At 47.4% G+C, this 23,873-nt stretch overlaps 3 protein-coding genes across 4 annotated transcripts; 1 reads left to right on the forward strand and 2 right to left on the reverse strand.

Annotated features, from left to right (window-relative positions):
* Positions 1-3,254: 3,254 nt before the first annotated feature.
* Positions 3,255-18,998, forward strand: LOC108160986. Of its 2 annotated transcripts, XM_017295290.2 has the most exons (8): positions 3,255-4,172; positions 8,896-8,978; positions 13,143-13,228; positions 13,303-13,566; positions 15,970-16,486; positions 16,669-16,920; positions 17,000-17,156; positions 17,226-18,997. In XM_017295290.2, the coding sequence occupies exons 2-8, from the start codon at positions 8,924-8,926 to the stop codon at positions 17,338-17,340; spliced, it is 1,446 nt and encodes a 481-aa protein (XP_017150779.1). In that variant the 5' UTR covers positions 3,255-4,172; positions 8,896-8,923; the 3' UTR covers positions 17,341-18,997. The 2 variants fall into 2 exon arrangements, with proteins under 2 accessions (XP_017150779.1, XP_033247853.1); XM_033391962.1 differs by lacking the exon at positions 8,896-8,978 and having other exon boundaries at positions 17,226-18,998.
* A 36-nt stretch (positions 18,999-19,034) lies between these two features.
* On the reverse strand, positions 19,035-21,994 carry LOC108159220 (sodium/potassium-transporting ATPase subunit alpha). Its single transcript, XM_017292320.2, has 6 exons — positions 21,766-21,994; positions 20,118-21,704; positions 19,972-20,063; positions 19,743-19,917; positions 19,446-19,678; positions 19,035-19,392 (listed from the first exon to the last, which is right to left on the reverse strand). Exons 1-6 carry the CDS (start codon positions 21,946-21,948, stop codon positions 19,269-19,271), a joined length of 2,394 nt encoding a protein of 797 aa, XP_017147809.1. The 5' UTR covers positions 21,949-21,994; the 3' UTR covers positions 19,035-19,268.
* Positions 21,978-23,085, reverse strand: LOC108159224 (sodium/potassium-transporting ATPase subunit alpha). Its single transcript, XM_033392232.1, has 2 exons — positions 22,638-23,085; positions 21,978-22,566 (listed from the first exon to the last, which is right to left on the reverse strand). Exons 1-2 carry the CDS (start codon positions 22,950-22,952, stop codon positions 22,000-22,002), a joined length of 882 nt encoding a protein of 293 aa, XP_033248123.1. The 5' UTR covers positions 22,953-23,085; the 3' UTR covers positions 21,978-21,999.
* Positions 23,086-23,873: the final 788 nt, after the last annotated feature.

Here is a 23,873-nt window from a genome sequence, read left to right on the forward strand (position 1 = left end):
TACGGTGTGCGGCTGCTGGGAAAGCATTTTCGCCATTTTCCAAGACAATTTACGAAATTGCAGTACTGCCGCCTGCCTGCCGGGCCGTTTTTTTTTTGTTTTTGTGTTCTTTCTCAGTCCCTTTCCCCCTTTACCTCGTGGCTTTTGTTTTTCCGTCTTCCTATTTTCCTTCTCCTCGGGCGTGCACGAGAGCAAAAAGCAGGCCGCGCGGCTGCAATTGCATCAAAATCTCCATTGCTTTGCCAAAAGGGAAATGCAGCTTGGACTTCATGCTTCTACGGAAGTAAAAAACTGTTCTCCGAGGTCTTTCTGGTTTTCAATTTGCCTTGGAAAACTCTTGCATCCGATAGTGAAAGCTGTGCTGCAGTATTCAAAAGTCCCACCATCTCCAACGCGACCGCAAGCGCGACCGCAACCGGAGTCAGTGCCCGCCAATTTAAACAATTTGTCGGAGAAGTTGAACGCTGGAATCGCTTGACGGGGGCTCGCTCGGCACGAGCATGCCTTTGGGCCACTTGCCTAATCCGCTTTGCCATGTCTGGGGCGCTGGATGTCAAATTTGCAGCCAACTTCGGCAACCTCCTTTCGGCCATAAAAAAAGTTTGGCGAGGCGCGGCATGTTCTGTGGCAAGTAGCGCCATTGTAAGGAAACTTTAATCCCGCTTAAATTATAAATGGCACATTTGGCTTTTCCCGTGCCTCAGTCTCAGCGTCAGCCGCAACCTCGATGTGCAGCTACATCTCAGTGCCTCAGCGCCTCCGAGTCTCTGCCTACGCCTATGCCTATTCCTAGGAATGGGCCCCATGTCAGGGGCCGCGCTCGAGTGCTCTGACAAACTTTATGTGTGTTGTCACAATCTTCTCCTGCCCTGCCAGTGTCAGGGAGCAGCGACTGAGGCTGTGACTGAGGGCTTGCGAATGGGAGTGGGAAGGGGAGTGTGGATGTTGGTGCGGGAGAGAAAACCAGAGGATGCCAGTTTTGATGCCATGGCAGAGCAACGGCAAATACAAAACACTTTGTATCCTTTTATTTGGCGAGTGGAATGGAATGCACTGCACTAAAGCCAAAGTTTACGGCTTACATTTAGTTGCTTCGGTGGCGTTTTCCCAAAGCGGAAACTTCTAAGCCGAAACACGAGCTGAACTGAACTAAACTGAACGGAACGGAACCGTACGGAACGGAACGGAACGAAACCCAGCTAAAGTGAACTGTCTTTAGAGTCAGGCATAAAATGGTGTGCTCCTCCGTTTCCGGGAGGAGGCCGTCATGTTTCCTTCGCTCCCATTCGCATGTTGAATTATGATTTTCTGCCTGGTCTGGCAAAGCGACCAGAGTGTGTCTCCGGGCAACAGTCCGCTATGCCAGTCCCAGTCCCAGTCCCAGTCCCAGTCCCGAGAGTCTCCAAACAAATGGGATGCCAGGAAATCAATTAAAACTTTCTATCATGTCACCAGGGCAGCAGAGCAGCAACCACTCGGTGATAGACGGAGTGGGGACTTGACCATGTTTATGCACTCCTCTTGGGCATCAGCGTCGGCATTGGAGCTGGAGCTGGAGATCCCAACAAGTGTCCTGGGCATATCATACAAATGCCATCGCTTGTTGAACATCTGACGTTAATGGTAATTGAACTGATGTACACATTAAACGAGCAATGCACAATTAATGCCCACCGATGACATGGACGCAAATCAAATTACACATCTGAACGAGTCCTTCTACTCTGCCAGGGTTGAGTGGCCCATAAGGCCTGCAAGGCCGTTGTAATAACCTCTGACTACATATTGCTATGTTAATATACACTTTCGATAGACTTTGCCACGCTTTGGCCGGCGGAGACTTTCCGGCTGCGGCTCCGGCTCCGGCTCCGGCTCTTGCTCGTTCATGCATTACGTACTCGAACAAATCGCCTTGGGCGCGAGCTTATTACATTTCCATGCTTGACCAAAATGAAGCCGTCGGTTCATTTGTTTAGTTTCTGTTTTGGGGGTTTACTTTTTCCCGCTTTGGCTGTAGCCTCGTAAAACATTTTACAAGCACTACGGCTGGCCGACCAGCCCCTAGCGAAAATTTTAATTAGAGTGCGCCACGCAAACATGGTGCACATCCTCGCCTCCTCCTATCGCCACCTCCAATCCCTCGTCCTGGCCTACAACCCTTCCCCTGCCCCTGCCCCTGCCCCTGCACCGCGATCGACCAGAAGCAAACGATACTTCTGGGGTCTCCATTTCGCACACAATGTTTATGTTTGTTTGTCATACATAGGAGAAGTCCCTGGTGCATTGGACGTTACCCAAATGGGGCCCCGTAGCGCTTTGTATCCGACGCTGGTTGGGAATGGAATGCGGAGGGGAAAAGGAAGTCAGAGGAACAGTAGCAGTACCGCTAACAGTACCAGTACCAACACCCTGAGGGAGGTAGGTGGAGGTGAAGGTAGAAAGAACATTGCATCCAAAATAAACAAGCGTGCATTTTTTGGGGGGCCAGAACACGTTTCCTCCTATGGCCATCCCCCGCTTTCCAATCTCTTCGTTTCCTTTTTGCGGTTCGAGAATGTTGCCGAAAACTTGAATATACATAAATTTGCATTGTCTTTGGTTAAAGCCAGCATCTGCATACAATGCAAGCCGCATCGCCCCCCTTTCCGGATGCAGATCGATTATGGGCGAATAGGATTATTCAAAGGATTCTTCCTTAACACAATACAACCCAACACAATACCATTAGTCGAAACAATTCCACGCTAGTTAAAAATGTCGAACGATGCTCGCCAGTCAATAGAATTGTCCCTGATTAATCATTAATTTTTATTGATAGTTGGCTGCGATTATCTCGTATAAGAACAGTCCCTTCCGTCTGCGGCAACCATCGCATCAAAGAATCAAATTTCAGCTGCAAGTTTCTTCGACCAGAATAATGACTGCTGAATGCATTTCAAGCATAAGACAGGATAGCCGAAGCTCATCGGGCAAGGGCGATTTCTTGCTGCTCTGCTGCTAATCGCAGCCTCACAACCCTTGCTCTGACTAAAGTAATTACTGGAGTAAGAATTTTAAATTATAACGGAAATGCTGATGAAAATGTTTAACATCGGCTTGCACTTCCCATTCATGAGGCGCCACTGTTCCCAGTATCGGATACTCAGATACGATGGAGAGACGGGGCGAATGCGGAGGATTGCGCAGAATCAGCATCCACAGTTGTCCGTGTCGTTTGGGTGTCCTCTGTGCCGAGTCTTTGGGTTCGCATCAGTTGCTCGCTGGGGGCTCTACGGAACGGTTCTCACACTCGGAAATGCGGTTTACTTTCGAGTCTTTGTTCTAGCACAGAGTAGTGCCACGACCACGACCACATCCATAGCCATAGCCATAGACACCTACCTTCAGGTGTTTGGCGCCAAGCTGCCCATTTCGTTTTGTGGCATAGAGACAAATTGTTTATCTTGTGTCAAGTGCTGGGGTAGACACTGCCACATCCGCCACCAACCCGACGAACCCATCCCCATGCCAGTCCCGCCCAGGAGCCAGCCAGTCATTCAGTGAAAGTTTGTGTCGCCATCTCTGGTGGCTGTTGTGGGAGCCTCTGTCTGTGGAGTACTTAACAAAAACAGTAAACCTGCCGGATCGTTGTGTTGGCATCGCTGCTTCTGGTGCCACTGCCACTGCTCCACGCGTGCGGTTTGGGGAGTCGAAATCGGATGACATTATCTCTGTGTGGGCTGCGGGCCGCAGGACATTTGTGGTGGTGCCCCGTGGGTATGGTGATGCTGCCTCTGTCTTTTCCTCTGCCTCTGCCTCTGCCTCTGGAGCATTGTTTTTGTTTGCGAGAACAAAATTAAAAGCGAAACGAGTCCTCGCACCTTAGGCATGCATCTTTAATCAGCACCGATGAATTTCCGTGCCACCCCGTGTCGCCGCACCGTGCCCGTGGATCCGTGCGAAATGGTTACGGCGTATGAATAAGCAATGAAATAAGCGCTCCCAGGCATTTGTCATTCGACAAAGTGAAAATTGAAGTGACTGTGAAAATTAAGACAAATGCGTGCTCCTCCTCCTTCGGATTACTCTGTCCATTAAACAAAACTCGAATAACAGACGGTCGCCTAGCCCGCAGGCGAATCCACGAAGCTCCAATCCGAATCTGAATTCAAGCTAAATTTGGACTTAACTAGGTAAGTATTAAATTTCTGGTGAAGGCCCAGATCCGATCCAGACACAGAAAGAGACACGTTCGACGGCGAATGAAATGGGGATTCTCTTTCACACCTGTTACGACTTAATTACGGCTCAGGCTCAGCAGAAGTAACTAAATTATTCAGTGGGAGTGGGAATTATGTGCGAGTGGGAGTATTTACCAAGGCAGGTGGCACAAGTGCGAGTACGAGTATGTAGCCAGCAGGCAAAATATGTCCAAACAGTCGGACCAACTGGCTAATTCCCCCATGGCCATGGATGGTGGTCATCAAAACGAGAATGAATGAATGTAATTGCTTTTGATTTATCTTACTCTCATCGCCAGCAGGGAGAGAGAGAGACCGGAAATAGAGTGGAAAGCCATTTATTCGGTGATTTCCGCCAAGACCTGACCAAATAAAACTTATTTAGATAAATTATTGCCCAGATGATTATTGATGAAGACTAATTTGTTAAGTCGGTCCGGTGCGATGGTTGGGGAAGGGATCCCAAGTGGAAACCATTCTTACAAACCAAAGGCCAACCATTAAGTTGAACCTCGGCCACAGCTCTGTTGAACCACTAAAACCTTTTGCTGCCCTGTCTCCCCAACAAAGGAGTGAGGAATTTTAAATCATAAATTTATTTATGAAGGAATGCCTGCGAAAAAGACCTTTTGGCATTGCCTTTTTGTGGTTGTGTTTGCTTCCCCAACTTATTTGGGAGTAAAGGAAAAAGTTTTACTTGTTGTGGGTGAATTATATGTTCAAACATACATACATACACTTATAAACCTACATATATGTATATGGTTTCTCTATGCAGGACACGTTAGAAACGTGGTTTTTGTTTGCTGAAAAATTGTCCAGTCAGTCCAGTCGGTTAGACCACATCGCAGAGGGAATGAGGATATTTCTCAAAGGCTAACGAGCTATCCAGAAACCTAACTGAAGTCCCATCCCCCAGTCCATTTGGAAAGTCCCACCTGTGGACTAGTCACCTCCTTCTCTATATTTTCATTCACATTCACCTCGTGCGTGCATTCATTGTGTTTGGGGGGAGAAAACATTGAATAAACATAAATATATCCCCGAACAACCTTTGACTTCCAGACCCTTTCATTTCGCAAAGCAAACACTATTTATTCCGCCTGCTCATTTTATATAATATAATAGTTCTTTGAAGCCATCTAATTTCTCTTACTGCTGAAATCTATGAAATGCATTTCAAATACCGCATCAACTTTAGGCAAAAGTTTAGCTCTGGCATCTAGTAAACATGCTTTTCGTCAAGGAAACATTCCGCCAGTTGATTAAATATAATAAAAAAGTTACTCGAGGCTCTTCTAATTCCGCTTTCCTATCTTTCTCCCTCTCTCGCTCTGTCCCGCTCTTTCAATTATAAATATATTTTTTATAAACTCGATGGAAAAGTTTTCTTCATTATTTTTTCAAATTAATTGGCCAACGTTTGTGAAACAATTTCCGGTCAGGAATTTCACTTGGATTTAGGAGGCAAACACCAGGAGGTGGGTGTGTCGATGGAGCATATTGGCTATTGCTTCTTCTACGCCTGATTCTGCCTCTGTTGCTGTACATACATATACAAGAGCAGAACCATTTTGAATATTTCAATTTCGTGTTTTCATATTGACCAACTGGTCAAATAAATTCACAGCAAATAAACAGACAATGAGGAGCAAAAAGCATACATATCTAGGCATCGTTGGAGAGGCACAGATTTTTCGATAAAAGAATTCGATTGCTACCATGCCACAGCCACACCTAATGCCCCTGCTTCTGCCCCTGCCCCAGCCTCTTAGCCATTCCGTTCCAAATGTGGTGGCCGAAATTTATGGAATTTGAAATGTTGACACAATGCCCAAAATAATTTAAATGTTGTGCGAATCTGCTGAAATATGTTATACATTCATTTACATGCAGATCTGAGGGCGGGTTCGTGTGAGCTGGATGCTGGGTGAGCCCTTCAGCTTTTAGATGGATTTGACACGTAGCTGGGAAAATGCAGATTCAAAATTCAAGTGGGCCCATTTCACAGACTGCGCTGCTCATTCCAGCATCTCATCTCGGCTGGATGAGAGCGGAGGAGTGCAGGAGAGTGCAGAATATAGAGTTTCCGTTCGCACATGCTGGTCCGTTCGAAGCATACATATGTACATATGTATATCTATATCTGTAGTTAGAATGTGTGCATCTGTATCGGTGGGTCTTCTTCTGTAGCTATTTACATTTCCATTCGAGTTTTTTTCGTTTGTATTTCTGATGTTGTTGCCGTCGACTGTGACTGCAATATTCGCCTGAATAAATTATCCAGGTGAGCGTGGCTCTGCATACCAAAAGACAGGGAGAACATGTGCCTTACAGGGCTTTAAATCAAACGCTGCTTGCCATAAATAGATTATTGCATGCATTACTCGTACAACATATTATACGGCGTTACGCTACGGCTACAATATGAAGCAGACAATCGGGAAGAACACCCCACTAGATAATGCCATTAATTTGGATTACAATTTGTTGTCTCATGAAGTGATGCTACCCAATCACGGCCATCGCCCGAGCCCCCATCATCGTACTAAAATATCTTTATCCCTTTATAATGTCTGTCCCCAGTTTTCAAAATGTCCCCGGGATTATTTACCCCCTCTTCATGGCCGTGCTTTACCCGTCGCTGTTGCTTTTGCTGTTGCTGTCGCTTTCACCCGCCTCGGTCGTCGGCTTCTTCATGTTCATGTCTTCTTTATCTAAATCATCCAACTGTGTAAATATTTGCCTCGCTTCCTGCATTCCATCCTCGTTATCCTTAAATCGTGCGTGCGAAGCTGTATATAAATACAAAGGCATCGCCCGAGCGGTACGAAGGCTGAGGTACACCGAAACAGAGAGGGCACTATGCGAGATGAGCGAGTGCAAGGATGCGAAGACGTCGCGACAGACGGGAGTGGAAGGTCTGGAATGAATAAAGCAAACCAACCAAGCGACCGACCGCGCCGCACCCAGTGAGCGGACCGACCTACTCTACTCTACAGTGGGTTAAATTTTGCATAAGAAAGACAAGGCGGTCACGACTAACATTGCACAGTGGGTCGGAGTATATATTTTTTTATTTTAATTTAATATTCTTGAAATTTAATTGTTTTGTTTTTAGGTTTCTCCTAGGTGCTAGAAGGCTTTCGGGATGCGTATTTAGGGATAAAATTATTGTTTAAATAATTGTTGAAGGGCAGAGAATTTCTATGCAACGTTCGTTCCCATTGTGAAACAGCTGGATCCTTGGAAGAGGTGTATGTACATATGTATGTACCTCAGGCGAATGCCAAACCTGAATGTGGGCCGACAACACCTATCAGTCCCACAGTGCGTAATTCCAACGGTAAACAATAATCGCAGCATTAATCTGAAACTGCGCACAAATCCGTCAAACCCAGTGACGGTTGGGTGGTGGGGGTGCAGGAGAGGGTGAAAAAGAAGCAACCAAAGCAAAAGCAAACGTAAACGAAAAAACAAACATTGGCGCAGATTTGGAGGTGCTTGAGCTGTCATTAATTTTAAGAACTTTTGCCCCTTTCCGGCAGTGAGGCTCACCCGCGTACCCCACACCAGCACTTTTTCCAGCCTTCATCAATTTTTCAGGTAGTTCCTCCTTGGCTTAACAGCCCGTGGGGTGTGGGGAAAATTGGGCGTTGTGGACCAAATATTTCAAATCATCGTAAATGGTAATTACGCAGCATGACTGAGGGTTTTATGGAACTGAAAATTTTAATTCATGTTTTTTAGATTAACAATTTAGATTCTCGATTGCAACAGGAGCAGCAGATACAGATTTAGATTGCGAATTTATGGTCTATGGTTGATGGTCTCTGGGACTTAATGGGGCATGGTGGCCAATTATCCCAGAGCACAAAGCATCGGGGTCACCACTTACGCTTCGACTGTCAAACAAGTTGTTATGCTTCTATGGCTGTTTGGGTGGGGTGTGGGCGTGTGTGTGTGAGTGATATGGGGCAGGATGAGTTTATTTTGAGTTTGAATAGAGTTTCTCTTTCATGTCGCCTGGTATGAAAACCGATACTTCGCAATCGAAATGGGGCAGATGTTAGGTTTGCTTTCGATGAATGACAGAGGATGGCTTGCCAGAGCCACACAGAGAAATACAATCTGCCCTGAATACACAAAGCTCCAGGATCACCGACGGCAGCAATCAATATTCATATAGATTCGGGCAAGCTCAACTCTACTCCCTCCACGGGGTTAGAAAAGCGAAACTTTCGATTGTCTGCTGGGATATGCATGAAAATTTTGAGCAACTTTTGCTCGGGCTTATTTCATTAGGGAACTTATCCACAGATTTGAAACAAAATTCTTTTATCCGCCTCCGTGCGGCCCCCTCACTTTGGTAAGTATTTACAGTGTTGGAGGGTTTTTGTCAGCTGCATTATGATAAAAATTTTACAAAGTTTTCCTTAAGCTTTTTACACGAGCTTACCGCAAGATTTTGGCTGGGATGATGGGTGGGACAAGGAAAGGGGCGGATGGGCGGCCTGAGAAGCCGAGAGGCTAAAAGGTAGGGACACGGGCATGGGCATGGGGGGCCTGAGCCGGTTGGGATGGCTTAGCTGAAAACTTGAAAGGACGAATCCCTTTTGGCCTCAAACTATTATTACATGCTCATATAGATTATTCACATTCTTTCACTTTGCAGTCGTCTACCGCAACAAAAGCAACAAAAGATGGAGGCTAAAGCTGGTTTAAGTTCACAGGAGGAAAGGGCCCTGAAAGGTTCAGGTATGTGGCTTATATCATTGCTGAGAATTGCCAAGAAGTTGGCGACGGTTGTCGACATTAACTGAGGCACACATAATAGACTCGTTCTTACAGTGCGGTACAGCATTTTGAGACCGTTGAAAAATGTTTTAATCCACTATAGAATTGGGGGAAGCATACTTATAAAATTCGAATAGGTCACCTATTAACTATTGTTCACTGTGATTTCTTTGGGGATCACCCATTTCTACTGCCCTTACGTCACTTTTTATTTCGTGGTACGAGGTTCCAGTCATATCGAATACCGTACAGGGTACAAGGGAACGTCAAGTAAGCAGAGGAGAAGCCACCACTTTTATGTTGATTCTCCCCTGTCCTGTCCCCTTTCCATGTGCTTTGAGGGCATTTAGAAAAACCCCACCTCCCCTCTATCTGTCTCGCTTTCCCTCCTGGCTGCTCCATTTGTGCGGTGGGGTGTGCTGCGGGGAGGGGGAAATGGGGGCTTCTTTTTTCTATTCCACCTTTTCGACTTTCGACTTGTTTACGCAAAAGTTAAGGAAGGACATAAAAGCGAGCGGGCATCCTGGCATCCATCGTAAAAACTGTCGTCACACTGGCTGATACCGATAGCGAAAAGCACACATAGTCGTAGGGCTAGAGGGGTCCACTGGGGTGGGATAAATGTAATCATAAACACACAGAAGTCGATTACGTCATGTGCGAAAACAACAAAACAAAACTATGTATTGTAGTGTGTCCTTTTTTGCCTTTCATTTGAACTCAAAATTCAATTCAACTCAAGTCGGATCAGTGCCCGAAGAAGCTTAACTTTAAAGGGAATCCGAATGGAGGGGAGGCGATGGAGTGGATCCACAGAGAGGCGCGTCGGAATACATATAGCAGTGGTATCCATCAAAGGAATAGCACACCCTCGCCCTTAAATCTAATCCACGCAATACTGGAAATTTAAACAGAGAGAAAAAGAAATAACATTGGATTACAGATTGTCGTCAACACAGAATACTCCAGAATTCGTACAGCGGTGGAATGGAGAAGGAAGGGAATTGTGCATAAAAAGGGGATACAATAAACGAGACGTGGAAGATGGAGCGCCCCATTTGACATTTAAGCTTCTGGGCAGAGGATTCTTTTCTTGTTTCGCTTTTTATGATTATTTTTACTTTTGTTTCGGCTAACGAGACGCATTCCGGGTGTAATCCGGCCCTGGGGAAATGTTAAACCAAACAGAGTGAGAAGACATCATCGTTGTCCTGTCGAAAATCGCTTAAATGGACTATCAATTTCGGTTCTGGCCGAAAGCCGAGAAATGGCCAAAGACATTAACACGGACCAAATGTTGATTAAACTGGCGTGCCCTCTGGGGGCATGTCGAAGGGAAACTTTGAAATTGAATAATTTGTCGGTTGTATTCCAATACAATCTCCATTCCCCTCGTGACCTTAGCCGGACAGGTGCCCAGCCTAGAAGTTCAAGTCGTAAAAGGATTGTAAATCATGCCGTCCGACAACGTCATCGCTCTGAAGAGGGTTCCTGCTCTTTCCAGCCCTTGAGATAGGGTCAGAGGGGTGGTGTCGGCACAAGTGCCTGCGCCGCCCAAGGCAGCGACAAAGCAACAGTCGGAGGGGAAGACAGTCAGAGACGGACAGTTGCCGGCGTAGGCAGGCGCTCCGGACAGAGCTTTTCCGCTGTTCCGGATGAGCAAATGACCTGGAAAAGCCAAACGAAGGCAGCACACAAAAGGAATGTAGAAAATATGGCAAACAGAAGCAACGGCAAACCAAACAGAAAGTAGCAGGAGCACACTGGGAAAAAAAACAGGACACCTAGAATCGTGTGTTTATGATCTAACGTCCTGGTATATATAATCGTCTTATCGATAAAAGGGAAAGACAAAATATATATACATATATAGCTACCACCATTTCTACAGGCAATAACTATCTCTGCCCCAAATACGAACGGATCGCCATACAAATAAAATAGAACCTGAATTGGGACTAGCACTCGTGCGAGTATCTGCCAAGCCATAGTCGTTATTCGTGGTTTCTTTTTCGCAGTGCAGCAGCAACAACAAAAGGTGGCAACAAAAACTGCCACCGGAAACAATTGCAATGACAGAGCAAATGTTTAGCATCTGCCCCAGGGGGTGGTGGATTGGCAGGAAGTACTAGTAGCAGTTGCTAAGGTCTGTTGTGGCTGTGGCAAGTTGATATTTAAATCTGATTTACACCATCAGGTGCCTGACTGAGTGGGGGCACGCCCCTCGGTGTCTGACTGGTTGCCAGACGCGAAGGCACCTTCATCCACCGGCATCCCTCGCTGCAATCTGATAAGTGCAGGAATAGTGGTTGGAGGGGGTGTCCCTGGTCCGCAGGTGGACCTGAAATGCATACCTAATTACGTTAATGGCCGTCCGGGCCATAAATTAGTGGAGATTAGGCTGTGCCAGCAGCCAAAATCGTGTTCGTGCCATGGGATCCCATGCGATCCCTGTAATGTCGAACCAAAAGTGGAAAATGGAAATTGGGATATTGGGAAATTGGGAAATGGAGAAACTGTAAGGGCATCGGAAGTTTTCCTCGATGCGGGCGGATGAAATAATTATGGCCATGGCCGTAAGCGAAATGTAATTATTATTATTGTTATTGGTTTGGCCGTTTCTCCTGGCAGGACGTGAATCGACGGGTAAGGACACCATAGGACAGGTAAATCAATACATTTCCATACTCGATGGCTAAGAGAGAACAATTTAAAACGCTTTTGCGGCTGGCCAGCTGCAGTCATTATGCAATTATCACTCCCTCTCCACCTCCATCTCCAGCGTCGGTCCCAGCCGATGTTGTTTGATTAAAGCAAACAATACATAAGCCTATAATAAAATTCGAAATGAAGTGTAAAGTTATTCGAACTGGCTTAAATTGATGGTGAAATGCTTTTAATTGCGGATGCCGAGTAGCATAGAGGACGTTTTCTCGACTTTTCCAGATGTACATTTAATTGCTAAATGAAATGGAAATTAATCTAATTCTCGACCGAACAGGCAACAGGAGCCGAACAAGGAAAACCTTTTATGAAGGATAACTCGGCGGAATGTAATTAATCAAGCGGAAAGAACGGGAGCCGGGATCCCATGGGGGGGGGGGCCTTCGTATTTATGTGGTTGCCATAAATATTGTGATACTGCTAGCTACCTCTTCTCCAGCTGTTGCTGCTGCTGCTGCAGTCTTGAGCCATCAACACAGATATGCACTTGCACTACTTGCCCCCCTGCCACTGCCCCAAAAATAGTCGCACGTCCTGCCTTGCCTGGCCCTGGCTGGTTGGTGCCCCATCAAAGTGCACTCTGCTGACAACTGCCAGCTACTTATGCATGTTCCTGCCACTGACAAGGCAGTCAGCAGTCCTGCGAAAACAGAGGTGGGGTCTATAAGGGGATACAAAATCTCTCACAGGGTCGACAAGAGAGGGCTGGGGCATAGATGGGGCATGAATGGGGCAGGAGACATGCAAATGTTGCATTTCATGCACAAGGCAACGACAAAAGGTGTTAAGAAAGCCATTTCGCCTGCTAATGAGTGCCGACGATGTCTCTGTCTCTACGTGTGTGTGTGTTTTTTTTCCTCTCTATCACTCTTTCTCTAACCCTGTGTCTGTGGGCGTGTCTGTGTACCCGTGAGTCCTTGCCGCCTGCCAAGACTTGCGCCTGAGCTGAAGAGCAAACAAAAATGTTTTCATGTTTGGGCTTGTCAACAGATTTACCACGCCCCCCATGCCATTCCACGCCCCCTGTTTTGTGGGTGTGAAGAAGCATTTTGCTTAATTAGTTACAAACAGCTGAAACGGAGAGACAAACGTACAATGACCAGAAGCCTGGGATGATATGGTGGCCCATTCCCTTTCCCTTTGGAAAGTATCCATCTCTGGTCGGGTTAACGCTGTCTTAACGGCTTCGACAAATGTTTGCAAATGTCTCAGCGATGTCTCTGGTGTAGGCAGGCAGGCGGCCCCTGTCAAGCAGTGGAAGGGATTATCCGATGAACTTTGTATGTCCCCAGCATACTTATGAGGGAGGAATGTTTAGGGAGGGAACATTTTGATAGTTTTACCTTAGTTTTCCGCCATGAGAGTTAATTGCATTTCCTTGTATCCTACTCCGTCGCACAGAGAAACTCAAAATGCTGGACATCACCCGCGATAAGCCCGTGAAGGTGGCCGTCAAAGTGGCCGTGCCCGTGAGGGATCACCCCAAGGTGAGTGAGAGCCAATAGATGGGAGAAGGAACCGTCTGATTACTGACGCCAGGAACATTTCGTGTATTTTCTAGTTTAATTTCGTTGGCAAACTGCTGGGACCCAAGGGCAATTCGATGAAGCGCCTCCAGGAGGACACCATGTGCAAGATGGCCGTGCTGGGCCGCGGGTCGATGCGCGACCGGCGGAAGGAGGAGGACCTGCGCGCCAGCGGCGACAATCGGTATGCCCATCTCTTCGAGGACCTGCACGTGGAGATATCGACGTTCGCCGCCCCAGCCGAGGCCCATGCCCGCATCGCCTATGCCCTGGCGGAAGTGCGTCGGTTTCTGGTTCCGGTGAGTAGTGGACCCTGACCCTTTTATTTCGGAGGGACTCAGGGGCTTTGCTTTCCTTTGGTTCTCTTTGTTTGTCTGTAATACCCATTAATGATTAAAGTTTCCCCAGTACCCGGGGCAGGCAAATGAACATCTTAAAGTTTTGTCGAGCACGGGACTTAATGTTATGGCAAAGATGCTTTCCGAGGCAGTAGCAGGATGCACGGAGGAGCACGACTGCTCCAAGGTTGCTCTAGTTATCGACTACAGCTTCCGTGTTGTCGTGTCCTCCTGCCATACAGCGAGGATTCGCCGTTTCTCTCTCTGTCCTTGTCTATCTCCCTCTATCTCTCCTCCTCTCACTGACTAAATTGCATTGTGCTGTAATTACATTTCCCACACCAGCCCCACCCCCTCAGCCCTCAGCAAGTGCTTGGCGGCTGCCTGAACCACTACCATTCGCCTGCCTCACGGCACGCGTTGCACAAACTTGCCTGGCATCTTCCTCCGTCCATTGTGTGGCTCTCGACACGCCATCGCCATCGCGCACTCCCTTAGTGTGTGTGTGTGTGTGTGGGGGAGGGTTCTCTCTCACGCTCTCTCTCCTTCTCTCTGGCACCAGATCCACTTGAGACACAAATGTTAACCGTTTACTATCTATATCCAGCAGGCCACGTTCTGGGCATTATCCTCACTCGCCTGGCGAGCGCATACTATATTTATATCTTCTTTAAGATGCAAGATGCAAGTGGTAGGTGGACATGAAGCAATTTAAAACGGGTTCCAGGACATCTATACAAGGAGTTTGCAATTTATCAGAGAATTTCAAATGAGCAGTATAGCGTACAACTGGTTGTACAAGTTACCTTTAATCTTTAATCGAATTATAATTAAACTCTTCTCTTATCTGGCTTATTTTATAGTGGGAATGAGTAGTAATCGAATAGTCTCACAAACAAACATTAATTCTTCTTGACATAAACCAGTTATGCTGCCAGTGATAGCACTGTCCAATCAATTTCTACTGCTAACTCTATCGGGGATGTCAAAGATTGCCAAACCAACTCTGTTCTAATTAGGTCTGTGTAGTAATTTCATATGAAATACAAAATATTAATGTTTCAGGTCTTTATCCTCTGGGTGCTTTGATACATAACATTCACTTGTAATGCTCATAATTTGTTTGAAAATCGCTTCTTGCTTGAGGAAAGATGAGGGGTTATTAGATTATTATTATTATTAGACAGGCCAATAAATATGATGTATCCTAAAGACAACTGTCTAATGGGATAGCAGAGGTCTTCACAGGGTACTGTACCCTGAAAGTAAGCTGCTGTTGTTTATAATTGTGTGTGTGCTCTCTAATCTCCAGCTTTGATCTGTATTCTCCCTCAAAATTCAATTCTCACCTCGCACATGCCTAAGCTCCGGCATTGCTTTGAGCCAGGGCTTAACCGTCTTGCCACCATCTGTAAGGGGCTTGGAGGACGGGGGCTGTGGTTGAGGGTAATCTAATATATTGACATCCTGGCCAACCTTTGACTGGCAGCTGTCGGCACCATAAAAAACTGTCTCCTGCTGCTGGTCTCTCGCATCCCCCCCCTGAGTTATTCCGATCTGATTACACACGACGAAAATTTGCATAGAAATTATTTGATATCTCCAAAAAGAGGGAGAAACAAAGCCGAAGAGAAACTGTTTCAATTTAGATAAATTGCTGGGGTTTCACCGGGCTGCGTGTGTGTGTGAGTGTGTGTGTGTCAGAGGTAGGACAGGATTGTGGAGTGTCTAACCAAATCTCATCTGCGACATATTTAAGCCTCGCTCACCTGGCTGGAAATTGTTTATGGCGTCTGCAATCGCGATTTATGTGTGCCGCGGAGGGAGGGAGGGAGAGTCCCATAAAATGTTGCCATACGTGTCACTTCTTTGGGGATTGAAAAAGGGGGGGAGAGGGTGGAGAAGAGTGGAGAGCGTATGTTGCATCCGATTCAGTGCTAAATCTAGAGATACTCATAAGCAAGTCAACTGGTTAATGGAATGTGTATCCATCCACTCGACTCGCCTCGACTCGACTGCCAACCGGCGGGTGTGTATCCCAGAGGTGGCCTGCAGTACCAGGCCCGCCCATTTAATTGCATTAAGCACTCCCAGATATGTGCGTCTGCCTCGACGCGCACGCATCCTGCGGGCAGGAGAGGCATTGCCTGGAGGCGGGTGTCGCCTGTGCCTGGGTCGCTCTCGGAAAACTTTTAATTGACATCCAATAAAATTCGCATTTATTACGAGAGACAGTGGGAGAATCTCAAAGAGATTGAGAGAGAGAATGAGAAAAGCGAGAATTAAATTTAATTGCTCCACAGAGGTGTGCTCCATGGCTAATCCCAGTGCCACTCCCATTTGATATACTTCTGTGTCCCGCAGGACTACCACGATGATATCCGCCAGGAGCAGATGTGGGAGATGCAGGCGCTCACGTCCACGCCGGGTCTGGCTACGCACCTGGACGACTCCCAGAGCCCCACCAACAGCACCAGCACGGGCACGGGCACGGGTACGAATCCCAATCCGAGTGTCGTCAACACCTGCCGTGGTCTTGCCGGTGGGCTGGCGGACATGGACACATCGAACGATGACAAATCGGACAATGACATCAGTGGCATGGACTGCCTCTCACCGGACAAGCTAGACTGTTCCCCTGCCTGCGGCAGCATCAGCATCACCACCACCACCGAGCATGCCCACAGCCATGCCCATGCCCATCCCCACCAGCACCACCATCATCACCATCATCACGGCCATCCCCACGCCCACGCCCACGCCCAGCCGTCACACTTCCACCAGCTTCTGCAGCAGGCCCACGGCGGAGCCAGTGCAGCGGCAGCGGCAGCCTGCGGGGAGCATCTGTCCGGACAGGCCACTCCGGCAGCGGCAGCGGCACGTAAGTCCGGATTGGAGGAAGAATTGCTCTTGGTATTGGGATGAATAATAGGGAATTATTGTTTCCGATTGGGGAGCTTCCCTTGGTCTTGGTCCCCATCCCAGGACAATTTCTTTCCCATCCTCTCAGTAATCTTCAAGCTGTCACTCACGCCCACATTCCCCCCCTATCTGCACCCACAGTGCACACCACAGCCATGGCAGTGGCGCTGCAGCACCAGCTAACAGCAGCTGGAATCGGAGGACTTCTGAAGCCGGCGGCCGGGGTTGGTGCAACAATGGCCGGGCTGCCGACCACGCAGGCGAGTGCCGCGGCCCTGCAGCTGCCCAACTGCGCAGACGGAGAGGCAGCCACATCCACACTGACGCTGCTGGAGCCGCCTGGCTCAGCTCTCCTCCATCCCGCACTGCGCAACGTCAAGACCATCAACATAGGTGAGTGACCAGCTCCATTTGCAGCTTCCGTTCGCCCCCCCGTTTCCCCAAAGGCTAATCCCGATTCGGCTCTTGGCAGGTGGCGGCCTGGGACGCAAGCGTCCGTTGTTGGGCGTTCCCCGTACTGGCATGAATCCCACCAAACGAACGGTGATGAGTCTGCTGGCCAGAGCCAAGAATTCGCAGGCATTGCACTCGGTTCGACAGCCTGTGGTGACAGCATCCAGCTATGCAGAGTGAGTGCACCCTTCCCCTTCCAGCCACGCCCCCATCCCAGAGTTCCACATCGAATGACTCCCTTGCAGGCCCTTGCAGATGCTGGCCTCGCCCTTCATCATTCCGCACCACCAGGCCGTCGACCAGCACCAGCACCAGCCCCTCCTGGCGCTGTCCAAGGAGAGTCTCGCCCAAGGCGTCTAACCCAGTGACCTCCTCCAGCTGCGGCTGCCCACTGACCACGGTCCCAGTCCATCCCGACCGCCTTCGATGTGCCCCGCCTCCTTCTTTTAAAGAGACCTTGAGGATGGAACCCATTAATCTTTGCGTAGTTGATGCACACACCGCATCGAATGTATACCCGTACACGAATGCATACCCGTACTCGTACAGACGTACGACTATACCGATCTTTAGGGACTAACTGTGAACTTATACGAGAACGAGCTGTGTCGCGTCTACAGTGCACACTCGTGCCCGTGCCACACGATTTTTTTTTTTACTGATAATAAACGGAGCGAATATTTTCAATGCGATGTTTTATTTCCACAGAAGAAAATGAAAGGAAAAAAACCAAAAACAAAAATTCAAAAGAAATGTTAAATTTAATGGAATAAAGTTTAAAGACAAATTAAAACCTAAAATTAGTGTCAAATTAAAGAGAATTAAAGAGAGCAACTTCAATAGAAATAAAATGTAAACGCAATTACTTTAAACAAATTACTTTAACTAAATATACACACAAATACGAATGCGAATGCGAATACGAATGCGAATTCGAGTACCGAACACACAAGTACCATACAACAATACTTATATACAATACAAGCAAACACATACATATACATATACATATACAGATATATACAACTATATAGTATGTGTGTGCGTGTGTACTTAAATCTACATGAACTAAGATTAAACCGAACAAAACTACTAAATTAATGAGATAATAATTTTAAAGAGTTTTAACAGCAAAATGTTTAACAAAGCAAAGACAAAGTCAAAGATACTCGTAAATGGTATTATATAAAGTAGACAGACCCCGATCAGAGAGATCCCACCGCCTTCAGCTTACTTTGCCTGATTGATTGATTGATTGAATAGTCCTAGCCCCCACTCAGCCCAGAGCTTGTGCTAGATATGATAGATAGTTCGGTTTCAGTTCGAGAACGGAAAGTTTCGGCACATCGAAAGCAGCGATTACCTACAGAGTTATATTTTGTTCAGGTTACGAGTATACATACAGATAGGAAAGATAGGATACGGACAGGATAGGTCTTTTGTCTGAGCCTAGCTAGATTTTTCCCATCCATCCCCACACTGTATTTTATATCTAAATAATGAATTTATGTTCCACACTAAGGGAATTTGATCGGAATCGTTTCTACAATATGTTGCACTTTAAGAGTTACGTACGTATATGTATGTCCCTTTCCCGGAACTCCACCAGCTAAAGATTTACACTTGGATGAGAAGCAAGGATAAGCACATATATAGTACATACTATACATAGCGATAACCGATATACATACCATACAAGCAAGCATTAATCGATAAATGTTCAAAAAAGTTTAATCAAAAGGAAACGTAACGAAACGAAACGAATATTTACAAGCGTAAAATAAACGTAAAAATACAGTAAATTATTGATGTTGAATGAAAGCAAATCCGTGTAAGGTCCTACTCATATCCTATCCACATGCCATTACGTGTAGATGTCTATTATGCAACTTAAATTAAATAACTAAACAAAGTCTTAAATGGCACACAGGCGAACTCAATGTGAGAAAGTGCAGCCAATTCCACGACACCACCACCACCACACAGCTTCGAGCTATTCACAAATAAATTGCAATATTTTAAAAATACAAATCCAAAGAGTTTTACTTGAAGAACTGAACTATTAAAGAATATCATTTATTCAAAATCAATCCGACTCTGAAGCTGCGATCATTTGACTAAGCCTTGTACTACACATTTCCAATTGTTTCCTTTTTTTTTAACACAGACAACAGTAGAGGGAAGACGGGAAGGATGAAACATTAAGCGCGATATAAACAGAGTAAGCAGCTTTAACACAATACTTCATATTATGTTCGCATTTGCATTTATCCTAGATGCTGCTACGTTTAGTAAAAAGTCTCCAGCTCCAGCCAGCTGCCAGGGAATCGCCTGAGGAGGTATCGCCGGGCAGTTTCGAGGAACGCTAGCAACGAGACCAGAGGCCATATGTACCACCAGAAGAAGACCAATCTGCAAAGAGAAACAATGAGGGGCAGGTGGAGGCAGGAGGAAGACGAACGCACTCTGTGCCCCCAACCAGACGGAGGCAGTGGGGAAAATCCACGTGGGGCACGAGCACGCAAAGGCAAATCAAATAAACGATGGCCAGGTTCAGGCAAACGTTGGAAAATCCATGACTTAGCAGATTGGCACGTCCGGTCCTGGTCAACATTAGATTGGTGCACTGCATCGCAGCGAGGGTCATCAGGCAAATGGCGGATACTTGACAGTCCAAGCGCTGGCGAGACTTTGGACTCTGCAGGAAATATCGAAGCTTGTTAAATAAAATATGATTCACTTGTACTTGGCGTAAGCTTTACCCATTCCTGGCCATACGAATCAGTTATGTCTGTGACCGTTTCGTCATACCACTTAAAATTGAGACCGACCAAAGTTCTGGGCAGGAAGCCGTTGCGGGCCATAAACAGGAAGTACATGATAAAGACAGCCGCAGCCTCGATGATACCCACCAGGATGCAGGACACAAAGAACAAGCTAAGCGCGGGATATTCGTGTGCAGGGACAAGGCTGATGAGAACCAGTACTTACCGTCTATTCAACAGGAAGTCGTCGAAGATCTTTGGCTTCTGCTTCATCAGCTTCTCCTCGGCCCTCTCGAAGAGCAGGGTCAGGCCAGGCAGCTGTGTAAAGGAGTCTGTTCAATCAGATAGCCCTTCCTCTCAGGGAATTCTCACCAAGTTCACGAATATAGATATGATAAACACTTGCATGACGAATATGCGGAGTGGGATCTTGACCAGGAAGAAGGACAAGTGCACCAGGATCAGGGCCGTGTTTGTGGCCAGACAGTAAGCCAGTGCCTTCTTCGTGTTTTCGAACAGCAGGCGACTCACCTCGATGGCAGCCACTAGCTTAGAGAAGGGGCTGTCCGTCAGGAGGATGTCGGCGCCGAAGTGGCTCGTGGTCGAGCACCCAGACTTGGCCACCCCCACATGGGCGCGACGCAGGGCGGGCGTGTCGTGCACGGAGTATCCCATGACGGTGACCACGGCACCCAGCCGCTGGCAGGTCTCAACTATCATGTGGTTCTGCTCCACGTTAACCATCGCGAACACCAACTGGGGGTGGGCGAGCAGGAGCTGCTCCACCTTCCATCGCTGGTGGTGCATCTTGTGCTCCACGTACTCATCCATGCTGACGACAGCAGCACTAACCTGGTGGCGCTTCATCGACGAGTCAGGGATGTCGACGCCGTCACTTGTAGGTGGTGCAATTATGCCCACGCTCATGGCCAGGGCACGGGCGAAGGTGGCCTTATCACGGGTAATGATCACCAGCTTGACGCCAGCGGAGCGACACTTGAACACGCTTTGTGCGATGTTCGCGTGAGGCGGATCGTGGGTGGCGATCAAGCCAAGGAACCTCAGTGAAAATATGTTCACGGACAGGAAATCCCTGTACCTGCCTGGAGTGCTGTCACGGCCCAAGTTTACTTGGGAAAAGCGGCGGCGCTCCACGTCAGAGAGAATCTCCTTGTAGGCGAAGGCGCGAACATGCCGTCCCGCCTCCATCAGCCTGGTGGACAGATTTCCAATGGTTTGCTTGAGCGGCTCGTCCAGCAGCAGCTCCTCGTCCCTCACCGCGTAGGTCGAGCAGTGGCTGAGTACCACGTCAGGGTAGCCCTTCATCAGGAGGATGTGGCGCGACCCGCCGCTCTCGAGCTGGATCTTGTGCACTGTCACGTGGACGTGGTCGATGCTGTTGTAGCTCAAGTTGGCCACCTTCTCGTGGTCGCGACGCAGCTGGTCCACGTTGGGAATGAAGGTTAGACCGAACTTGAGCAGAGCACTGTCATAGCTGCTCCCGTAGATGCTCTTCTTTTCCACGGGCACTCCTACCGAGCCCGGACAGAACACTGCATCGTTGCACAGCAGCGAGGACCGGATGAGCTCTATGAATCGCGGCCCCAACTCCTCTAGGTTCAGGTTCTGCACCCGCAGCAGATCCGCATCCACGAATATCTCCGACACACGCATCTGCTGCATGGTCATTGTGCCCCTCATGTCCGCGCAGATCACTGTGGACAGCCCCAAAGTGCTGACTGCCTCCAGGTTCCGCACGTAGTATTCCTTCTGCTTTAGAATCCTCTGCGTCCGCACCAGACCCAGAAACAGGAGGCTGGGCAAGAAGAGCGGGATCAGGGCAATCGCCAGGCACGTGTTCACTTGGGACGTGGTAATCATGGACTGTTTGTCCGCCGATAAGGTGCACAGCACCACGAAGAACAGAAAAATACCCACCACGATAGCGTAGTAGGTTACCTATTAGTAGATAAGTGGAAAGGAACTTATCGGAAAGCCATTCATATACCCAAAAACCCACCTGCTGAAGATGCTTTCCCACTCGGCTGGGCGGACGTTTCTCCATGCTGAGGCGTGCCATGACCCCGACCTCTGAGGCATCACCGCAGGCAATGGCCAGTCCCAGACCATAGCCCTGCGTTGCGTGGCTGCAGCCAAAACCTACGTTTCTGGATTCCCACTTGGACAAAAACTTGCCGGTCATTTCTCACTTATTTTATTTTATAAATTCAATAATGTTGGATACAGAGAGCTGTCAAGCGACTGGGACTACTACGTCAGGGCGCCTGGGCAGTCCTTCCCTCACCAGATGATTGATCTCCACGGGACGGGAGAGCCCCGTGAGGGCCACATTGTTGACCTCCAGGCCGATGGAGCTAAAAAAGCGCAAATCAGCTGGCAGTCGCTGTCCGTAGGCAATCGGCAGGACGTCGCCCTGAACCACGTTCTCGGATAGGATGACCTGCTTCTCCCCGTCCCGAATTACCGTGCAGTACATGGGCATCAGATCCTCGAAAGCCTCGACCACCGCAGAATCGTCGTTCCGCTGCAGAAGAATCATCCCTGCCGAGAGAAGCAAAATAAGGAGTAGAAATATGCCCGCTACCAGGTACTCCGGGTCGACATTCGTGGTTGGGTGCCGCTTGACCTCGCCGTGGTGCAAGACGAAGCAGATCGACGCAATCAGCAGGATGATAATCGCCAAGCACCAGAAACAGTTGTCCAAGAGTTTCCACAAAGGCGAGTTCAGCTGGGCAGGCAAGCAAAATGTGTTCTTTCCGTTCCGGGCCAGGCGCTGCTCCGCCACTTCTTCGCTCAAGCCCTGCGGAGGATTACGGATGAGTTTAAGCTGCTCTCTCCCTGATACCCCGATACTGATGTCTTAGGGCTCACCAGAGAAGGATTCGTTTCCAGCCTAGAGCAGAGCTCCTCGAAGGGCCAGACATGCAGATGCCCAGAAAAGTACTCCAGCCACAGCTCGTTTTCGGTTTTCGTTTCTTCCTGCTTGAATTGTCCATTTCCTTCGCCCTCTCGATTCCACTTCCTATTCCAGTTCATCCTTTTCAGGCGTTCCATATTTACGGGAAATGCTAGGCAATTCGAAGCCGATTGTGTTTCAAGCGTGTAGAACAGGAACGGCCGTAAAATTCCGTTCGCACATAAACTGCTGCGACTGTCACCCGGACAGCCCCGGGACTTTGTACACATTAGGGGTCATAACGCGACGAAAAACAATCTGAAATGCACCTCTGGGAGCATCTATTGATATGGGCCGACTTTGGGCAAACAATTGGGCCCACAGGCTCCGATGCCATCGAGTCGCTAAAGCAGGGGAATGCGCACTTTATGGCCTCGTTTAATAAGTCATCAAATTTCATTGCTGCGAAGTAAAACACAGATAAAACATGCATTTGCATATAAATATTTATGTGTTGCGGAGTCGTCAAGAAAGTGGGGTAGGTAGGTCTGGTCTGTGCGTATCTTTACGACAAGTGCAAATTGGTTTCTTCAATGGAAATTTTTCAGCCTTTCTGTAATCCAACTTATTTGTGGTGTAAAAGAGATTCAAAATCCAGATGAAGAACTACATCTAGATCAAATATTGAGGAAAATGTTCGTATCCCAGCCTCTAATTAATGCAGAAACTAGTCAGTCTTTAATTTAAAGCTATTTCAACGATATTTTGCAATTGTTTTTTGCAATACATATGTATTTAGACCAAAAATAGGTATCGCGATCGAGATATACATATGTATGTACATGCATACACACATACATATGTATATACGAATAGAAGCATATGCATGAATATTTCAAAAACATTTCCATCCGAGAAAATATAATTATTAATTATAATTAGAACCGAATTTTAACATTATTAAATATTTCCTTTATACAAATGTCCATACTCCGGTTGATAAGCAACAAGTCTTCAAATACCAGCAATATTTTTTTTCTTGACATTTTTTTTAACCTTGTTTTAGACTAAATACAAAAGAGTAGGAATACTTAAAAGTAGTTAATCGTGTAGAAAGTTTATTCATCAATGGGATAAAACTATGTGGGCAGAGCTAAGAGTCATAGTTAGCCAGAATTATTAAACGGAATATCAAAATTAAGCAATAGGAA

Source organism: Drosophila miranda, chromosome 3 (genome assembly GCF_003369915.1).
Source record: "Drosophila miranda strain MSH22 chromosome 3, D.miranda_PacBio2.1, whole genome shotgun sequence".
NCBI classification, from domain to species: Eukaryota; Metazoa; Arthropoda; class Insecta; order Diptera; family Drosophilidae; genus Drosophila; species Drosophila miranda.